This window comes from Uranotaenia lowii, chromosome 2 (genome assembly GCF_029784155.1).
Source record: "Uranotaenia lowii strain MFRU-FL chromosome 2, ASM2978415v1, whole genome shotgun sequence".
Classification (NCBI taxonomy): Eukaryota; Metazoa; Arthropoda; class Insecta; order Diptera; family Culicidae; genus Uranotaenia; species Uranotaenia lowii.
In genome coordinates, this window is record NC_073692.1 from 236,498,546 (window position 1) to 236,521,027 (window position 22,482).

Here is a 22,482-nt window from a genome sequence, read left to right on the forward strand (position 1 = left end):
GTGATTTTAGTTTTGGAAAATTTGGTCTTTGGATGACAATACGATGGCGTTTGTTCGAAAGCGTCGAAAAAAGTTTTCATAAAATGAAAGAAGATGACGCTGGGAAACTTTTAGATAAGGTTTTGGTCCAGGCTAAAGTCGACGTCACATATGGACAACGCGCAACGCAGGATTGAATGGAATGGATAAGTTTTGTAATTGACCAAGCTAAGTACATTCTAAAAAACTAATCGTTTTATTATTGTTATTTATTTGTTTTTGCTTTTCATTATGTCATTCTCCCACAGTATTAAAATAACTTTATCATGATTTTTTATATTATTTCGTAATTTGTTTACATCATGGTGGAGTTTGTGAGAGGAAATGGGTTTTTGAGAGTTATTTGTGAAATGAATTATGGTCTTTGGATGACAATACGATGGCGTTTGTTCGAAAGCGTCGAAAAAAGTTTACAAAAAATGAACGAAGATGACGCTGGGAAACTTTTAGATAAGGTTTTGGTCCAGGCTAAAGTAAACGTCACATATGGACTACACGCAACGGAGGATTGAATGGAATGGATAAGTTTTGTAATTGACCGAGTTGGTACATTTAAAAAAAAAAAAAATTTCTGAAATCAGTTGCTAAGCAAAAATTATAATCAGAAAAAAAGTTTTCCCTCTTTTAACTTTAATGAAACATATATTCTAGTATTATGTTTTCTTCAAATTATTGAGTTTCGCAAGAGACTTCGGGCGGAACTGTTCGCAAAAACTTCGCCTGCTTCTTATTCCAAAATTTTACTTTTATTTAACTTATAAAAAATTTCAGTTCGAGTGCTTAGTAATTAAAGTAGCCTGCCATTAGAAGCTCTACAAAATGAAAAATGGATTTCCTACTAAGTTATAAATTATTTTCATGGATGATACCAAATGTCTTGGCTACGATTGTTTTCTTCTTAGATTTTACATTTTTATTGACTTACGCATATTTTAAAATTAAATTAATAAGTGTTTGCGCTTGTCGTTTTCATCTACATATGACGCTGTGTTTTGCTGTTGACACTTTTCCAGTTTTTTAATCTCATGTATCCTATGGAGAACATCACAAAGATAAGTATCAATGAAAATTTCTGTAATCATACACTTTAAAATGATGTTCAAGATTTTAAATAGATTCATTTTAAACTGAAGGTTTGATTTTTCATAGTAAAAATCTATCGACTGGTTGGAATAAATTGATTTTCAATTTATTTGTTTTAATTTTTCGTTCATTTTGAGAAGCTTAGTTTTACAACATAATTTGTTGTTTTTAATTTAATTAATGATGACAAATGTAGAGAGACAAATATTTCTAACATGTAAATGTGTGTTCATATGTGTATGTATTCTTTTTGGCGCTGAAATCTTTAGAATGGAAAAATTCTAAGAATATCGGTGCTGTATTAATAATTTCTCTGCTCTTTCAAAAGCGAGCAATGGCGCTATAACCATGGTCGATGACCTGAGATGAAGGTACAGGGATCCAAAATTAAACAGTGTATGATGGTTAAAGAAGAATTTCTTTAATTATTGTATTGTTAAATTTTGAACTTCATGTAGAAAAACCTCATTTCCATCCCCTGAAGGAAGAATAGCAAGGCCCTACACCAAGGAGCATAGAAATATCTTAGCATCTATGCTCCCAACGAATTAATATCAAATAAACATGGGAACGTATGGTACTGTTGTCCACGTTTCTTCCTCCCCTGGTTCCAGTCGTCTCTGCGTCCAATACTGCACAGTGGGCCCGGCCTAGATAAGATGAATTGTGAATGTATTTTTACTATTCACCGGGATGCTGACAAGATCTGGCTGTGTACGTATCATAAGCATAAGCATAAGCATAAATTTAGTGTTCAATTGATCGTGTCTTTAAAAAGCGATGAAGATCTTTTGGAACTTGATCTTTCTGCATTCGCGAACTATCGGAAAATGCTTTGGTCATTTCATTCTTGAACGGCCTTGAACCATCCCCGATCGTTGCCCTCGTTTTTCGCTCGCATATTTCGCCTGTTCGCTCTACATTAGCGGCTCACATCTCCTGGTGGCCCTCTGGTTGTTGCCAAACAAACTTTTTCGCCATGACATTCGCCGGGTTAGGGTGGCTGGGTGAACTACCTCGCCAAGGAGAAACCCTTAGCACCCATAGCCCCCACGAACACCACTGCAACATTATTTAACCAATCTACAGCAAGGTCACTGCGACTTCCTTCGAATGACTAGCAACGCCTACAAATTTCAAAACAGTAGTTTTTATTAAGACTTCTTACTTAAAATATTTGTTGTTACGAGTGTTTCCTTTTAGTCGGATACTATGTTAATAAGAGGGCGAACCGTAATACTTCGTTGCAGCAACTTAACTGTTGGCATTTAAATTTATTTGAGTGAAGTTAGAGCACCTGTATCCGTGGCTCAAACAGCCGGTTTAGACCCAAATTCCGACCCAAGCAACTGCATCAATGTTCAATTTTACTAGTTTCATCTAAAAAATTTATAGAACCGGTATAAGGATTCAAAACTTCTGAGATTTGGATCCAATTTGACGCAGTTCGAAACCGTTTGACAGTGAATGGAACACGAATGCGGTTGCCAGTTTTTTCATTGGATTGGATCTAATTTCTTTGGTTTAATTCTTGTATAAATAAGACCCAAAAATAGACCACGGGTACAGATGCTCTAAAGGTAGGCTCTGGCCAATGGGCTTGTGATATACCTCAGTTGGCAAGTCAGTTGCTTCCTGAGCCGATGTCCGTGAGTTCGAGCCCAAGAATAAACATCGATCCGGATAAGTTTTTCAATGACTGAATCGTTGATATAAGTCGCGAATGACAACGACTATACTCGAAACAAACAAAACAAAGGAGGCTGTGGCGACGTCGCGTTTTTCCTGTCAACGTATTTCGAAATCTGGAAACTGCGCGAAAGAAAACTGGATAAACTTTTGAGATGGAACCAATTAAGTGACCTCCAATGCCTTCAACCGAAACCCAAACGCCTCCGTTCGGGATGTGGCTAAGAAGCTGCATCTATGCCGAAATTTTGTCCAGAAGGGCTTCGAACGTTTAAGGTACAAAAGGCCCCTAATCGCGACGAGAAGCAGAACAAGTCCGCCAAAACGCGTGCCAGGAAGTTGTACCTCAACATGCTGACGAAAGTACATGAAAGAGTGCCTCCAAAAGCGGCTGCTTCCTCTCCTGAAGGCCCACAACGTCCCAATAATCTTCTGGCCGGATATGGCCTCATGCCACTACTCAAGGACGTGCTGAAGTGGAATGCGGACAATAAGGTCAACTTCGTGGCGAAAATGTTCAACCCTCCCAACACTCCGGAGCTCCACCCCATCAAGAAGTACTGGGCGATTATGAAGCAGCACCTTCTTAAACGACCTAATGTAGCGAAAACAGTCGAGGAACTGAAGAAAGTTTGCGTTTACATGCAAAAAAACGGTTGATTCACAGTTTGTGCAGAATCTTATGGCCGGGGTTAAGGCCAAGGTGCGGGCATTTGCGTATAGACTGAAAATGAAATACGAAAAAAATGGTAAAATGAAGTTTAATAGTTATTTTTCAATCCTTGGAAATTTGATGCCAACCGAATGAAAACTCGAATTTGGCGAATCAATTTGGTGTGTGGCAATTTCATCGTGGACACCCTTCAATATTTCTTTTTCATTTTTGTAAGCATTTCAATTATACTTCTTCTTCTTCTTCTTCTTCTTCTTCTACTTGAGCTGCTACACGGGCAGCTCGGGTTAAGGGCCAGTGACTTTGACTGCCCTTTTCAATTATACTAGGGCCATGAGATTAAACGGGTATAATACAACCCAACCCTATTAAAATGTATTTTCAGTCAGAATTTTAATTTTCGAAATCGTGTGTTTCATGATCTTCATACTACACAGTTTTATTTCAATCATATATTTTATTTCTATTTTTTTTTCGCGAAATGCATTTTGCATTACTATGGACAGTTTAATTTACTTAAAAACAATCGTAGAGAAAAAATTTTGAATCCCAGACTGAAAATTCGAGAATATGAAGAAATATTGGGGTATAAGTTGTATTGATTTCAATCTATCCTTGCGTTACAGCATCTTTTGAAACTTCTTTTTTTTTACTCGTTTCAATATTTCTTTAAGATGCAACAGCCGCTTGCTGAATTTCAAATTTTACAGACAGGTTTCGCATATGCTGACAATAATGCTCTTGGTGCTAATATCTTTCTTTAAAGATTATCCATATTTGTCTACATTTATTGCCATGAAGAATGCACCGAATAATTATGAATGGTAATAGAATCAAAGGTTATTTATTTATTATTAAATAGTTCATTTCTTTACGATAGTAGTTAATATTTTGTTGCCATTAAACTTAACATACTCATGCCTTCTTACTTCTTATGAACTGAAATCTTTCAATAGGAACTAATAGGAGTTAGGAATACAATTTTTATGGTTCATCGTAACACCATTCAAAGGTGTCCTCCAATTTATTCCTTTTACCCCACTCCCAAACAAAATTGTTTTGCTTGGATACAGAGGTAGCCTTGGTCCACAAAATAAATTTTCATAAATCTCTCTTTTTTCCAATCTATCCTTTAGCTGCTAGGACGTGGTGGGCATCGCTATTGACGTTCAAAGAGAGAGCATCAGTATTGTGCAGTGTGAATGAGCTGCTAATCACAAGCACCGTTGGCGATGTGGAACTTGTTTTACTGAGCCACACCAGCAAACTCGAACTAGAAGTGATTAATATCGTAATTTGATTTTGAACAAGTAAGACATACTTTTCATAAAACCATACATTTTGGGGTCTACGGTTTAACTCGTTCGTCGCCAAGCGTCATCCACTCAAAAATTGTACAACTTTGAAAAGCCTAATCATCAACAGGAAATATCATTCCGGCTCCAAATTTTCGCTAGAGAACAGAGACGGATATAGTTATAATCCGAGATGACTAAAAACTAGACTAGACTAAAAACGAATGCCAAAACCTCAAACCTTCAATCAAAGGCCAAAATTCTGCTACAATTTTTCGAAATTTTCTCACTTTTTCATCGGAATTCAGGTCTGAATATCGAATTTCGAATTAAATTAAACGCATTTCGGGGGTTCTGATTCCATAATTCTCATAACCGAAAGTGCATCGTAAAGTTTTTCGAATTTAGGATTCTGCATGCAGTTCAGAATACTGGTTTTCAGTTCGAATAATCATAAGAAATTAGAAATGAAAAGTTGCTTCGAAATCCTGATTCAAATTCGGTTTTACATTTCATATCAAATTTGAATTATATTTTTCGAGATAATATGCATTTTCTATATTTTAATAATAGTTTTCCGAATATGAAAAAAAGAGAAATTTCGTTTTATATTCCAATTCTAAATTCTTGAACATAGTTTTTACACAAAATAAAAAAAAATAAAGCTTCAAAATGGTAATCAAAAATTTAAAAGTAACATTCAGATCTTTGTAAATTCATATTTTAATTCTGATTCACAATGCAGATTAAAAATAAATAATTTGAAAAGTGAATTTAAATTAAACATGAACTAAAGAATTTAATGAAAAGATTCATGAATAACGGCTCTATAACTTGGTTCATAAAATTCTAACGTGAAATAAGATTCGGAAATCGTACATCGTATGGAAATTCGGATAAACATTCAAAGCGCAATTTTTGAATTCAGATTCAGAATGCAGATTCAAAATACAGAAAAAGGTTTAGCTTGTAAATGAATTTTACAATCTACATAAATTGTTGAGCAATGCAAGAGATCATGAAGCGAAAAATACCGTTTTTTTTCACTTGCCAACAGTGAGCAACACTTCGAAGTATAACTCGAATAGACTGAATTCAAGTGTTGAACTTTATTGGACAAAATTGAACACAACGTTTTCCGTTACTTAAAAATGCTTAAATTATAAAACTTAGTTCATGGGCTTCTGCCGAATATCTGTGTTTCTCGTCAAAGATTTCTTTGCGGTCCTTAATGTGTTAAGATTGCTTCAATTTTGTATACAAAATTAGTTTATAAAAACAATTTAGCTGAAAATCACAAATTTGGGTTTTTAGTTTTATCCTCTAAGCTCAATTTAAAAAAAAATCATCTACAGGATTTTCATTATGGAATTTATTCTTTATGAAAAATATTAACTGTTAAAAAAATTCTTCACCTAAAAAATCTGCAAAAAAATCTATATTTTTCAAGTGTATTGCTCAACATTAACAACACATTACGGACACCACCAAAATTTGTCATTTCAGTTTCAGAAACAAATGAACAAAATACTGTGTTGTGTTACATTTTGTAGAATGAGGTTTCGTTATTAGATTCATAACATTTGAATTATGTTAGCATACTAGCGGCAAGCGAAAACATGAAATATCTCGTATTTGGTCCGCAATGTATTGCAGTTTCTTTCAAAGCCAAATTTTATACTAAAATTATTGAATTGGTTCAAGTTTGCATCAAGAAAATTTGATCCGAAAATCTGATGATTTTTTTCGCTTACTTTTATTTTTGAAAATTTTATTTATTTTCATCAAAGGTTAAAATCTTTGAATTTGAAAAATAGTTTGGAAGATTTGGCTTGTTTGATTTGAGTATAATTTTTTTTTTCAGAAATGAAAGACTATTTTGTTTTTACTAATACGAAAACTCTTGATCTTGAGCTAAGCTAAGCTATTGGATTTATTTGGGTGAAGAATCTCCGATTTTAGGGAAAAACTTCCGTCAGGGATTGGCAATGGACTCTTGTAACTGTGCTTTAGTTACCTCAGGTTCTCGTCTTCCATTCCAGCATTCTTAATGTACACTGAACCCAAATTCACTCTTAAAATACACATGATTTTGCACATAAAAACAAGGATCCAGTGATTTTCTTCCATTCAAGTGCGACATTTACATTTCACTTGGCAATCACTTAAATTTCAAGTGAATTCATGCACATTCACTTCAGTCCTCACTTGAATTTGAAGTGAGAAAAAATATTCACTTCCCCATCACTTGAATTTCAAGTGAATTTCGGGTTGTAATTGTGTGTGTGTGTTTTTTTTTTAAATTTATTTGGTCTTTAGGATTCAACCCCCTGGCAACTTGACGTTTCCTATACAAATCGCGTGTGGCAGTTTTTTCTGGTTCTCTGGTTCTGTCAAATCGAAAATCAAGCGACATAACATGTCGGAAGAGCGCATATGGAAATATGTTTTCTTTTAATTGATTCAACAAATGAAAAACCGATTCGAATTTAAAATAAGCTCAGTTATACGTAAAGTGAATCTGTTTTCAAAAGTTCAGTCGAAGCAAACGGCACACAGATGTAAATCTGTGTGTCCTTTATTAGGTTTAAAACTTCTGGACTCATAAAAATAATTCTCTGATATACGGCAGTTTTTTGGGACAAGAACCACTTCCACCGAAACTATTGATGACGATCGTAGACAATAAATGTGAAACAAAACATTACCACAACAATCATCGAGTGGTTTTCATGAACTGCGTTACACATGAATATTTTAGAATAACAAAACTTTCAAATTATAGCAGATCATTTTTCGGTTTATGGAAAACTGTTCCTATACAATAAATAAATAGGTAGAATATTGAATGAGAATAATAATTCCGATTTAAACTTTTTTTATTCATTCGAATTTTATGATTCGCCCCACATTTGATGATGTGCCCTTTCCATACGCATGGCTCGAAGAGTATGTAAACAAGCGGTACACATGCGACATCTGCGAATTTTAATCCGGCACACGAAACTCGCCAGAACTGTCAAGTTGCCAGGGGGTTGTTAGGATTTTAACATCTGGATGTCATTCATCCCTCATATAATTGTGTTTATTTTCAGAGTTCAAAATGGCAAATTCCAAAGAGCACCGTTTAAAGCTTATGCTGGATTTGGATTTCCCCAATTCTTTACTAGGCGATTTTAGCGGTAGTTTGTGTTAAACGTGATGTAAGAAAAAGTTATTTAAAGGTTTCAGTTTGTGGGTTGAACTGGACAGATTTTCTGGTTTGCAGCAGGGAAGATTTAGAAGTCGCACTATCCGCAGTAACCGATCTGCTTTGGGATTACGATGGAATTTTCCAATCAATAAATTTATGGCGAAAGCATAATGTAAGTATTTGAAATCGAAGTGGTGTTCTATAAATGTTCTTTTATTTAAAAATGCAAGAGATAATTAACTTGAAATTTACTTAGAAATTTAGATAAATTTCACTCGAACGTCATAGTGTAATTCACTTAACCGGTCACTTATGTGATTTCACTTGACCCAATTCAAATGAAATCACGTATGGCGAGAATTTACTACATGTCACTTACTTTTTAAGTGAAAATTATTTTGCGTGTATCGTCTAGTTTATCGATTAGGGGGTTGTTCTAAAAAAGGTGCAGCGAACGTTAGATAAAGCACAAACAAAGGGTGCAAATTTTTGTAGTGAGCTTCTGTAAATATATATTTTAAAGGTTAAATATTACATCACAAAGAATTAAACTTTATATGATTTAATCAAACTTTTTAGAGTTTGTAAATTTATAAAATTCTTTCATGCCTGATATGTTCAAAACATACCCAGCAAACATGAAATCGTATCAGAAATGATAACTTAAGTCGTTTACAATGATGTTGCGAATCGCAATTTTTTTTTTTTTTTTTGAATGTTAATACTTTTAAGTTGCCCGCCACACTCCCCCACACCAAAAAACTCATTTGAGTTCCCTGGAAATGGACGCTTCTGTTCCCAGCATGTCGACAGCACAAAAATTATAACAAACGCGAACAAAACTCTACTCATGCTGGGAACCAATGATTTTTTAAAACTAGTTGCGAGAGAATGGACGAGAATAAATATGGTGATAACGTTACATGTGAATCTCAGTGGATGAAATATCCTTTTAAGAGATCCACAACAAAACAAATATTTACTAGATTAAAAAAGTTAAAAAATGTTATTCTAAATTAAACTAAGGCTGTCTTAAAAATAGATAAAGGTAAAAACAAAAAAAAAATATCAAAATAACAAAAACTAATATGATGGTTGATGGTTATCAAATTTGAGTTTCTTTGAGATAGAGTATTAATTTGGATTTGAAGGCAAGTCGATTGTTTATTATTTTTATATGGTTTGGCAATGTATTGTATTTAGTAGGTCCAATAAACGATATTCTACATTGACCTAGAGTTGTTGTTGAAATACTGCGTTGAAGGTGACGTGATTGACGAGTATTATGCAATCGTTCTCCGATGGTAAAGCTTATATTTCTGTTCGTTTCTGAATGTAAACTATCAAAAACAAATAATAGGGTTTGCAGATCACACATTTTATTTAGTGGTAGAATATTATGCGATAAATTGGAATAAAGCCGGTTTGTTGAAAATAGTAAAGGAAGACCAAAAATGATTTTCAAGCAACGATTTTGCAAAGTTTGGAGACGTGCAAGTAGAGAAATCGATGCTCGTCCCCATATTGAAATAAGATAATTAAATATAGAATGAATGAAGGCGTAGTAAAATCTTAATAGTATATGACTCGGTACAAATTGTTTGATTCGCCAGAGGATTCCGCAAAGTGATGAGACCTTACTTTCCAGATAAGTAATATGGTTTTTCCAAGATAAGGTTTCATCTATCAAAAGTCCAAGGTATTTGAAATTTGAGACTTTTTCGATTACATATCTAACGACTACTGGATCATCGTGAAACGGTACGATTTTACGAGAGGAATGTAAAATCATATATTTAGTCTTTGGAAAGTTTAAGGTGAGGAGATTCGCATTGAAATACTTTAAAAGGACCCTAAGATCGTCTTCGATTTGTTTGACAATATGTTTTGGACATTTTCCTGGATAAAAAAGTGCTGTATCATCAGCAAACAACCTCGGAACGCCATGTAGAGGAAGTTTTTGAATGTCGTTTACATAAAGTAGAAACAGCAATGGTCCAATATTACTCCCTTGGGGAACTCCCGTATCTATGTTTTGTAACGAACTATATGTGTTATTAATGGAAACATATTGTTTCCTACCTGTTAGGTAGCTGCGAATTATATCGTTCGCGATTCCACGTATACCGTATGAGTCTAGTTTGCGCAACAGGATGTCGTGATTTAGTGTATCAAACGCTTTCTTTAGATCTAAAAACAAAGCTCCTACCAAATTTTTAGAGTCGATATTCTCAATAATTGTATCCACTAGTTCACACGTAGCTATTAGTGTACTAGAGCCTGCTCTGAATCCATATTGTAGATTGTATATTATGTCATTTTCGTTTAAAAATTTGTTTATTCTGTTGATCAGCATTTTCTCGAAAACCTTATTAAACACACTTAATGTGGATATTGGGCGATAGTTATTAACATCGAAGCTATCTCCTGATTTGAAAATAGGTACTACTCTGGCTACTTTTAAGCTATCAGGATACCGTCCTGTATCTATTATTTTGTTAAAACATTGGCAAAGGATCCTAGCAAAATCATCATAATTATCTTTAAGAAGAGAAGCTGAAATTTTATCACGACCACTGCATTTTTTGTTTTTGAGTGAGTTAATTATTACAATCACTTCGTTTGGAGTTGCCGGGTGTAAGAAAATAGAGTTTTGAACACGAGTTGTGGAGGACAGCGGGTCCGAACCTGCTTCTAGAGGAATGTCCTTAGCAAGAACACTACCGATTTTCGAAAAGTGTTGATTGAACGCTTCGCATACTTCGTTGTTTGTCTCAAGCAACACATTGTCAACATTGAGTATTATTTGAGTGTTGTTCTTACTTTTCCCTAATATTGTATTAATATTTTTCCACACTTTCGAATTGGTCGTGTTATTGAGCATATTTTCGAAATAAGTCAACTTGCTCTTTTTTTTGTGCGCTGTGCACATGTGCATAGTGAAAAGATCGTATAAAATGTCGTCTGAAGTCAGTTTAAATCGGATATGATAGAAAGTCCGCCATATTTGTAAATTTTGAAATGATTTTTCTCCCGCGTGGGCTTCCAGTGAGAAAATCATCATCGTGTTTAAGGGTGCTTATTCGGAATAGCGCACGGCACCCTTTCATATAAACGAATTTCAAATCAAATCATCATCATGTTCTCTCTGCAATCAAAAGTGCATCCAGATGTCTAAAAATCACATGGGAATTGAGTAATATTGGCCAATGAGAGAATAGGAAAATATTGTCGCTGGCAACGATTTGAAGGCTATGAGAGCAAAATCTTGCGCTCTCTTGCATTTTTCCAGTAGGTATACGAATAAGGTGTCGGATAACGCCCAATTGGTGTAGTTTTGGTCGCTTTAGAAAGAAATTAAATTTATGTATATTGCCCCCACTTTGGTAGCTAAATGCTGTTTTTTTCAACTTTCATACGATCATTCTATAATAAGGTTGCCAGATTGCCCGGTTTTATCCGGGTTTGCCAGGATATTTCATACCAAATTTCGGAACAGTCCGGCCCGGCCCGGTTGCCCGGATTTCATTGGAAAATGCCCGGATGTAGCCCGGATTTATTCACTTTATTTGGCAAATAAAACAAAAAAAAACAAATTGTGTTTTACAAATTAGTAATTTATGCCTCCAAAACGAATTTTTTGAGAAAGTTTTATAAAAAAAATAATCATGAAAGGTTTTTTGGAAGCCTCTTATACGATTTAAAATCTGTCGATGTACTTTGATGAAAAAACTTTTTTTCAATATTTTTTTCTTGATATTTGTTTAAAAAATTTTGGGTTTTGACCAAATTTGCCCGGATTTCGGTCGTCAATTTTGAAATCTAATACCCGGATTTTGCCAGGTTTTTATAAAAAATGCCCGGATTTGTCCGGCCCGGATAGGTACTTAAAAAATATCTGGTAACCTTATTCTATAATGTATATGGGACATATTTCAAAACGGCATAAGAATATAGCTACAAAAATGTTTTCTGGGTATAACTCTCAAAATGCATTAGATGTGTTGTTAGACATTTCGTCAAACGGCTGTGGGCGCATTTAAAACCATTTGGGGGTATATTTTCGCGCTCTCCCGATAGAGCGTTTTGTTAATTTTGAAATTTTGAACCTATTGAATTTGTATGAATTGGTATGTAAATCAGTGATTCGTTATACGGCGTTTCGCTATACGGCCATGTTTCATGGTACATATCTAGGCCTTATATCGAGGTAAGAATTTATAAGAGAGAAGAAAAAATGATTTTTCGGATATATCTTCATATGCAAAAAACACCAAATATATTTTCATGTTTTATAATTCATTAATTTTCTGTGTTTTTAAATTATTTTTATAATAATTTTCAAAGTTGATGTTTCATGTTTCACGTACTTATGTGAGTGTGTGGTTTTCTGTGTTTTTCGATTCAGTTGTTGTATGTGTGTTATCCTGTCCCTCATTCTGCATTGTAACTTTGCTTCTGTCCCTTACACTTTCTTTGTTGGTTGGTTGGTTTGGTTGAAATTTTGTTGATTTTTATTAATATTGTAACAATGTGTGTCTGTTTTCTGTATGTGATTCTGTTTATTAATTGTTGATTTCATTAAGCATTAGACTTTGTTACCGTTTTGTTTCTACCTGTCTTACACAAACAAGTTTCGTTTTCAATTCATACTTTTGACTTTCCTCTTCTGCTGGTTGGACTGTTGTTAAGAGTGTTGTTGTTCTGGCTGTAAATCAAGCACAAGTCAGTTTGTTTTTCTTCATTTTTACATTTTGTTTGTGTTTTTCTGTTGCATTGATCTATAGGTATATATACTATATATTTTATGTAATCGTTTGTTTACCTCATGTTTCCTAATGCTCTCAACAATGTTTTTTTAGTGTTTGTATTGTTGTCCTATTTTGTTAGATTTAAGGGTACTTTGCTTACTTGTTTTTTGTTTTTTTTTTACTGATTTATTAGATCTTCTAGTAGTTATTTGTTTTGTCTTCTTTCTGGTTTTGTGTTCAATTTTAGTGAAGTTGAAACAGTTTTGTGTTGTAGCATATTACTTTACATTCTTTGTAGTACTGTAATCCTTTTGCTATAATTACTAGATAACATTTAAATGGCAAATTTATACAAATTAATTTTTAAAATAAATAATTAGAGTGACCAAGTCGTTTTTTTTACATTTTGTGTTGTTTCTGTGTGTTTATTCGCACACTACTTTATGAGTCAATAATAACTTTCGAGCTAATCGAACCTTGAACAGTTCGATCTAGCACTAACACCTTCCAGTAGTGTTCATTTGAATTAACTGACCTGACTGATTCATCTCTGATGTGAGTGTTTGTGTGTGTTTGAGTGAGTTTATTATTTTCATTGTTTTTGTTTCGGAGAGTGTGTCTGTCTGTTCAGTATAACCTTAAAACGAGAGATTCCTACAGGCAACGAATCATGAGTAAACCTAACTCAGTGAAATTATGAAATTCGTAAAAAAAAATGTATTAACCGATAAGATCATTAAACACTACAGTAGTTCCTTTTTTGAAAAGCACAGCCAAAATAAAAGTTTTACCATTAAAATTAACAACATTTGCTTGGTTGTTTTATGTTTTTTATTGTTTTCATCATGAAAGAAAGATTCTGTATGTTTCTGTTTCGTTCTTTCTTTCGCACTGTACTCGAGATTGGCTTCACAATTCTGTGCATCCTATTGCATTGCGGAGTCGGATAACCTTTTTTTGGTTTTCTATTCTTTAATTTCTACTCGTGGTTATTTTTTCGCTCCATCACGTTTTCGTCTTTATAATTTATTATCTTCAGTGTTTTGTCTGCATGCTCCTCAAGGGTGATGTCTTCGAATTGTTTTGTTTATTTTTTATTTCTCGTTTTGCCTGTCTGCTTTTCCCTCATATATCTTCGCAATATGCATTGATTTTCTGAAATTGTTTTTTCTGTCTGTAGATTTAAAATTTTGTAGAAATATATTGGTATTTTTGTTTGTTTGTTTTGTTTGTCCCGTTCGTTCTTCTGACTTTTGATTTTATCTTTTGACGTATTTGTTTCTCTTTTGTTTCGCTACAATTAGACTATATTCAATAAACAGTTATCAAATTGATGTTTCTGTGTTTGTGTTACTTCCTTTACAATGTGGAATTGGTTTTGTTTTTCTGTTTTTTTTGTTCAATTCATTTACCTCTAAACGCAAGATATACGATTACTGGGGAAAGAGTGCGTCTCGCAAGATGGAGTGCATGAGTGAGTGATTCAATGTGGGAGAAAGAACTTCTAGCTGGTTTTTAATTTGTTAATTTCATATTAAATTCGATCTTATAACCATTTTGCTTGTTTTTGTTGTTGTTGTTTGAGTTAGTCTTTGAATATATAACACTTTTTTTTTTGCTTTATGTTCTAATACGTTTTTGCTTACTCCGATCAGTGTTTTTTTTCTATCGATTTCTCAGTTGTTATTTATATAAATTTTGGTGTAAATTACTGCTTCGAAATTCAGTTCTGTACATTGTTTGTCCTTAAAATATGTCTGTGAAACGCTAGTTTTGTTGGGTTTATATCATACTCGTTTCTACTTTTTTCAGAATGAGTTGATTCGATTCAAATTATTGCATTCGCTGGTTGTGGGAAGAAATGAAACATATTCAGTTTATCATTACAGCAATAATTAGGATTGTCATTTTTCTATCAGGAAATACGTAAGTTGCTGATGAACTATGTTCCTTCAACTGTTTTTTAATCGTTGCCATTTGAACATTGGCAAATGAAATTATTGTAAGGAATAGATTGAGCCAAACCGAGCTTGAACACCGCTGATAGAAGATCATTGACGTTAGAAAACAAACGGTAAACAATCGCCATGGTAACTAGTCAGTTGATTGTAACGTCATGGCTGCATATTTTCATTTGAGTTCAGTGTTTGAATTTAGCAGCGTTAAATTATTCAATCAGTCATTCGTCTTCACAGTTTGGATAGAGTTTCAATAATATTCAAAAGCCTTAGAATTGCGTTCTTTCAACGGAATTTAAAGAAATTCCGGCAAGTAAAACGCGGGCATGTTGTGCTAGATTTAACAAAAAAAAATACGCCAACCGAAAAGTGTCAAGGAAAAGGCCGGAAGCTTCCAAGCCAGAGAAAAAAAAGTGGATACGATATTCTGAACTGGTGTCAAGTAAAGGCGCTGGCACTGGATCGTCAACAGTGGAAATCCTCAATTTTAGCGCCAGATGATTGGAACCTAAATTAGGCGAGTAGATTTTTAAAAGTGTTGAAAATGAGTAATTACTAGTTTGTTTTTCAGGGAGGTAAAAATCAAATCTGTAACATTGAAATTACATTCGACTTCTCAATTCCGAACCTTGCGAATTCTTATGCTAACCGATTTTTAATTGCTCTCATTAGATTCCAAACACTGAATTAATCGAAAATCGTCGTACACTGTAAGAGACGGTTACTGGTTTAGCTCACATTGTATGTATTGTACATACATTTTCAATCAAACAATGTGCTCGTAGAGTAAAAAAAATGTAGTTGTACAGTAATAGTTGCTTAACAACTTGTGCGCTGCCAAAGGATGGCTTAAGATGCAACAATTGTCGATCATCTACAAGATAGGGATTTCTAGTTAACAGGTTTGGCTATCTTTTAACTTTGACGTACTTAATAATCATTTAACAGTGTATACGAGATGCACCTTAAAAGCAAGTTGTATTGACTAATTTGTACTTCTTTGTTCTCATCAGGAGTCTTCAGGTGTTGTTGTCGACTGGTGTTGATTACACACTTTTGATTTTGTTTCTTATATTACTTTAATAGAGACGTCTTCCGCTCTTCCTTTTCCAGGCAATTACTATTTGAGAGTACGAGCTAAGATAAACATTACATTGCTCTTTTTTGGCGGTGTTGGGAAATCGAACTATAGAGTTAGTGAAAACTATTCGATAAAAACCAAAATCATACATCAATTAAAAAAAAAAAAACAAACTGAGAGTACATTTTGAAATGAATATTCCAAAATTGGCACTACAACAAAACTTTAAAATCCCAAATGAACGAATCCATTAACTAGTTCGTAGAAAAGCAAATAAAAATCAAACATGCATTCCGAAATGCACTAGAAATTCAACAGCAGTTTGCAACAATTTGAATCGAAATGAGAAGGTGATTTTTTTTCGTTTGTTTTTGAATTTCCAAAACTTAGGTTACAGCTATTCAGTATTTCTTTCCGGTGAATTTCGAAAGTAAAACTTGTCCTAAAAGATTAGTTCGCAGTGTATGTGTGTTTTCCTATACTCTTATTAGATGACTTTTTTAAAGTTTTCAATATTTTTGGTTTCTATTCAGAATAAGAAGGAACAGAGTAGTGTTTGCAGCTTTTTGTTTTTGTCCTAAGCGAAAACTATAATGACTAAGTAGTAGTACGTGTTTTAAAATTGCTTTTCTATAACCAAAGTAAAATCACAAAACCAAATTATGTAGTAGTAGCAGTGTAATTTTTTTTTCGCGGGGTTCTTCCGAGCCGAAAAGAGGACGCTTTATTCGGGCGTACGAAGAAGTAATACCGCAGTCCTTAGTCGATACGAGGGTAGCATAAATAAATAAATTATACTTATTGTGTTTCATAAATTTAATATCATAAATGTGGCCAATTGACAAACTGAAACATATTTTTTCTTTCAGGAAGATGCTGAGCCAAGCCCTTTAAATCTTCACTTATCTCGTTGAAAATGAATCAAATATGGACTACCGTTAATATTCGACATATACATTTATTCTTAGATGTGAAATGTATTTTTTCCGATATTTTCGGTAGTGAAAATTGAAACATTTTGATTCGAAATATTTAATCAAACAAAGTATGAAGAATCCGTTTGTCGAGTTAAATGTTTGTCGTTATGTTTCGAAAGAAAAACCAGTAGTGGTGTTTGGCGTTTTGTTCTTGACATAAGAAGTTTCGTTTTTTTTGTGTGTTCTAAACTTAGGAAAAGCTTGTCGACAAAACAGTTACTTTTATGCAGTATGATTTTGCTTTCGTTAAAGACTTTCTTCTCTTGGATTTTTTTGTTTTATGCATTTTTAAATAAGGAGTACGTAGTTTGATTTTTGAAACCAAACATTTTAGATGAACACTTTTTTGAAAAGCGATATCGATTCGTTTTGTTTGTTAGTTTTCTTATTTGTTGCTTAAAGTGTGAGCGGTTTTTTTTCTCTTTGTTTCGCTCTATTCTTAACTTGTTTACTGTAACTAAACTAGGCGAGAGGCATTTTGAATGCCCCCGTTCGTGGCAAATGGTTAAGGAAACGAAATACAAATGCACAATTTTCCTGTCCGAAAAAACCTAACAGAAAAACGGTGAGCTACAAATTAGTATATATTTACAAAATATCGCAGTTCTTAGCATATCTACATAGTTACAGGCTATACACGTTAAAAGTAAAATAGTACAAACGGACAAAACTAGGCGGAGTTATTGACAGAGAGAATATTTCGACTGACCACTATGAAGATTTTAGAGAAGTGATAAACTAGTGAAAATGTCCTGTTTTAATGGCTGTAGAGAACACAAGAGCGATTTGAACGATCCTTCCTATCAGATGGTGCCTACCATTTACAAATGGGGGAGAATATGATTTTCTTTGCTAAACTACATTTTAATGCGCATTCTATGAAACGGTTTGTGAATCTCCTACTTTAGAAATAAATCCTTTTGTTTTTACAAGTCACCGCGTAAAACTTTTGAAACCACTTAGTGGTTATGAGTAATAATTTAGCACTTGTCGACGTTTTCGGTTTCTTTTTCTGGGGTAATATTACACGTGGTTCTTCCATGCACTTTTTTAGCATGACGCTCAACAAGAACGAACCGCAAAGGTTCTTCCTCTAGTTTGTGTTTATCTTTGAGTAGGTCTTTCTACATTGCCTATCGGTTTGGTTGGTAGGAGAACTTTTACAATTTTGTTTGTATTTTGTAGTTTTGCTCCTCTATCGGGTTATTGGTTCAACAAACAACTACATTGAACTATTGGTTCTAAAGTTTTCATTTGAGTTTGGGATCGCTCTTATTGAATAGATTTTTGTAAACGTTCTCTCATCGATCGTGCTTGGTTGAGTTGGTTTTTGTTTTCGAACCTAATAATCCTAATGGTTTATGTTTGTCGTACTAATTTAAAACAGAACAGAAATTATTTGGTGGGAAAATATCGACAATAAAGCTTAACAGTTCTCTCTTTCTCTCAAATTAGTACGATAGTTTCGTACTTTAGCTACCCACCACCAGGGGTATGCTATTCGCAGCTCGAGCAAGAGAACAAAAGCTGGAGGTTTAATTTCTGCGAAACTCCCTCAGATTGCTGAGGCATTTGTAGTTTGACCCTTGACCTCAAAGGTAGATGATCAACTATCAGTTGTTTCCGTTTTTCATCATCTCGTTGCTCGAGGAGGATGACGAAAATGGCTGTCGACTGCCTCCCGTGCTGTTTTCCTGGAGCACTCCAGTTGACGCATTGGAAGCTGTAGATGCTGTTGATGCCGGTCGGGAAGGAGGTCGTGGTGAGGGCGAGTTGATCACGCTATTTCCACCGTTGATGGCAACGGCCGGGGATGATGCGATCTGCTGCTGCAGGGAAGTTTTGTCATCATCCAAAGGATCCGACGGTTTGGTTGTAATTGACAAGCTGACTGGGGGCGGTGGCGGTGGAGGAGGCGATTGAAGCATGAGCACCGAATCGTCTGGACTTCGACGGAGGGATTTTTTCAAGGGCTTCATGATCACGTCGGACTTCTCAGGAAAACTGTTCCGTCGTTCGATTTTTTCGATGATAATTTGGCTGCTACTACCGTTGGAGGCCAACGATAGAGGGGAGGGAGGTGTTGAGGATGGTGCCGATCCATTCGTAGCAGCAGCAGCCGCAGCGGCCAGTTCCTGCTGGTGTTGATGTTGCATCTGTAAGGCGTTGGCTTCAGAAGCAGCTATATTGATGAGAGATCGATTAAGTTGCTGCTGTAGTTCGTGCACTTGGTCTTGAAGGTTGTCTTTATCCCGCTGGAGATCTGCTATCAGCGCATCTTTTTGCTTCTGATCTTGCATCAACTGAATGTGATCGTTGCGGATTTGTGTCGTTTCCTGTATCAGAAGCTTGAATATATGCAGTATTTGATCCCTGGTTTCATGAGCCACATCTTTCATGACCTCGCCGATGAGTTCCAATGGTGAGTTATTGCTACTGTCTGGTTCTCCTGCTAAACTGTCGTCGTCCGTATCCGTAGAGAGCTCGAATTCCGGATTTCCAGCTATCTGTACACCCGGAACTCCTGGCATAGGTCCGTTGCCGTTTTTCAATATAACAGGTGGTTGGTGAGATCGATGGTGATGATGCAGGTCCTCGCTGTGAAGTGGCGATCGTCCAGGCGAAGGTGGACTTATCTGCTCTTTCACTAGAAGCTTTGGTTTTTCTGAGATGCAACCGTTGATGGTGGCAATGCTGACCAAGGGAGGTACGGGTGACGTGGACGACGTGATTTCATTGGATCCCGAATGCACATCAGCAACAGGACTGTAGGACATTGGAACGGACTTGATGGGACCGCCGACGAGCATTGGCGCTCCAACCGGAGGAAGCGTAGGAGATTGCGGTGCTGAAGGTACTTGAGGGCCTGGTGACATATCAGGTGGTGGTGGCGTCGCCGGTCGTTCCTGTTTAATATTTACTTCGCACTTAATGACTGATCGTATCACATCCACCGGTGGCGTGGGTGGACTTTCTTGCTTAATTTGAACATCACACTTGATCACTCCAGATCGCTCCTTCTCCGATAATCGTTCCCGCTGCTCTCGTTCCCGTTCCTTGCAGAGAATGGTCTTTCGTGGTGCAAGCGCCACATTTGGCTGGAAGCTACGTTCGAACTTGTCGCTTTCGGACAACCGCACCACACTCTCCGGATTTTGCAGCACCGGTGGTTCGCGGCTGAGCGTTAGGATCCCTCCAGGTGAACCAGCACCTGATCCAATAGCGGCCCCATTTAGCAAACCATTGCCGTTGCCGAAGGTTTGCATGTGCTGCAGCATCAGCTGCTGTTGCGCGATTTTTTGTGCTTTCTGTGTCCATGGACGAAATGCTGAACTGGGCTGCCGGCTGAACTGGTACAGGGCGGCATCGGTGATAAGCTTTGGTTTCTTCAGTGGAATGTCACTCAGGGGCTCGCCTTTGATCGTCACCAGGGTTCCGTCGTCGAGGCCCTTAAAAGCAAAAAAAAAGAAACGTATTAGCTTTCGCAAGTTTTGTCGATGAGATATGATTTGTGAAACATGTGAAAAACTTGAAAATTTATCGTACACCAATGATGTTTTCTTAGTATATATATATTTTTAATTTTAATAAAAAATAAAAATGCATTTTTCTTATAGAAAAATTCTTCCGTACCCTAGGCTCTATTGGGTCACGGCGATGTTGTGCTTTCTTGTGTTTATGGAAGTTCACGGTTTGGAAACAAGCTCGAAAACTAACATGAACCTGACAGGGCGGTAGCACATAACCTTATTCGATATGAGATCATAGAAACATAATTTAAAAGTGGTTTAATAATTATAATGACGTATATTTTTTTTCTTTGATGATCCATGTTGATAAGGTGAATGGGAGTTGAAACACTCGCCCTCCCTTCCATCGGACAAAAAGAGCGTTGCGCAGTGGAAATATCACAATTATATGTATATAAGTTGATATTTCCACTTGTTGACCACCATGCGCAAATTAGGTCAGAACAGATAGTATTGTGAAAGATAAACAACTGTAATCAATCTTTTAGGATAGTCTATTTAGGATACTGGATAGGCGGGTGATTTTATAGTAGATATCATAATTAGTTGAATGAGAACGTTAACAATTAAGTACTGATATGGTAGATAGAAGTAGAATTGATATATAATGGTATTCGTCTCCCCAATACTCTAGTAAGTGTGCATTTGCGGTTTATGAATTTCGGAGGCTTATTCTTAAACCAAGTATTTTACAAGTTCTAGAGGCTCATTGGATGAAAATGATGTTTGAACAGATTTCTAAAAAAAATCTTTTACGTTGTAATAGGTACTTTTTTCTGTAGTAGATTTGTCTGTCGTTAAATTATATTTCAAATTCAAAGAAGAAAGAAGCCGTGATAGAAATGGATAGATCCTCTCGTGCAAGATTTTAAAGTATCGAATAGTGGAAGTATCACATTAGATTATGCGAACACGAACGGATCACTGATGAACACCAGTGAAACGGAACCTACGTGTTGGCCCCACGGCTTTAAATAAACGTCTTACTGTTCAATATGGTCCGGTCAGAATTGATTGTTTGACCTGATATAATTTTTCATACAATTTGCTTAATAAAGTTTTATATTTCAGATCCTTTATTTGTAAAGGAGTTCACTTAAAAACAAAAAATCTAAACAGGCAAAGCATATGATAAGACACGTTCTTCGTCGCAGGTGAGTGTTTTTTTATTATTATTATTATTTTTTTTTTTTAATCTTACTGAAAAGAATATCAACAAAAATCAACCTCATAGCGGTGCGTATGATAGTGGAAATGATGGATAAATCTATAATTTTCCAAACAATGGTAGTATTCCTTAGTGAAAACATCACAAATAATAGATGATGCATTTTATTTACTGTTGATAAGTGTTATAACAATCATATTGATTTTTTTTTGAATTTCTCAAAACTCTGTATAATTACTTTTTGTTTTCTGTAGAATTATTACGCCTCAGATTCAGATAGGCAGATTCTGATTTTAGTTCTGTTTTTTGTCGTTCTAGTTTTTTTTTTGTATAATTTCCGAGTTTCCACGCATTTGTTCTTAATCTCTTTACATTGACATATTTGGAAATATTTTTCATTAGCTAATCTATGTTAATCTCAGTAAAAACAATCAAAAATTCAAATTTATTGAAACGAGTAAGGCTAGGTGACAGGTAGGGAAAATTGAACTACGGTAAGATAGTGAACCCTTCTGACAATGATATCGAGACTTAGGCGTATGTTATCATACTGTTACTGCTCGGTTGAATTGGAGGTTGGGTTAACTCGAAGCTCAAGTAGGGCCCAATTGTCCCAGTCCGTCGAGCACTATCTTAACGCTTCCCTCAACTGGTGCTTCAGAACCCTCGGGCTCTGTTGCCGCTATCCTTTTCTAAGCTATTCTACTCTCATATAAATTTTCCTCTTCTGTCCCCCGATCTGTTTTTCCTTTCCGGGTCAGCCAGGTAGCTCATAAACCCATACAAAAAAAAAATTCTAATAGAAAAATTCTTCATCGAAATGACCACTTTTGGTATTAAAGAGTTCAAGTGAAGCCATTATCTGGGATTTCCGGACCCTGTATTCATATCAAGTACCTACACTGATCCACAACTTTGTAAAGCCTGTATTTGATCTGGGCTCTTTGGATCAACACCATTTACTCACTTAATGTGCAGATATGAGCGAAAATCATTGCACAAAATTTTAAGAAAATCGATTCACTAGTTTTTGCTTGGCAGATTG

General features: G+C 35.3%; 1 protein-coding gene across 1 annotated transcript in view; it reads right to left on the minus strand.

The window, feature by feature from the left end:
• Positions 1-12,250: 12,250 nt before the first annotated feature.
• The window catches only part of LOC129750189 (uncharacterized), a 383,780-nt gene continuing 373,548 nt past the window's right edge, over positions 12,251-22,482 (minus strand). Inside the window, exon 2 of the mRNA XM_055745439.1 lies at positions 12,251-20,188. Coding sequence (XP_055601414.1) covers positions 18,353-20,188 — 1,836 coding nt within the window. The 3' untranslated portion in view covers positions 12,251-18,352. The remainder of the gene's footprint in view (positions 20,189-22,482) is intronic.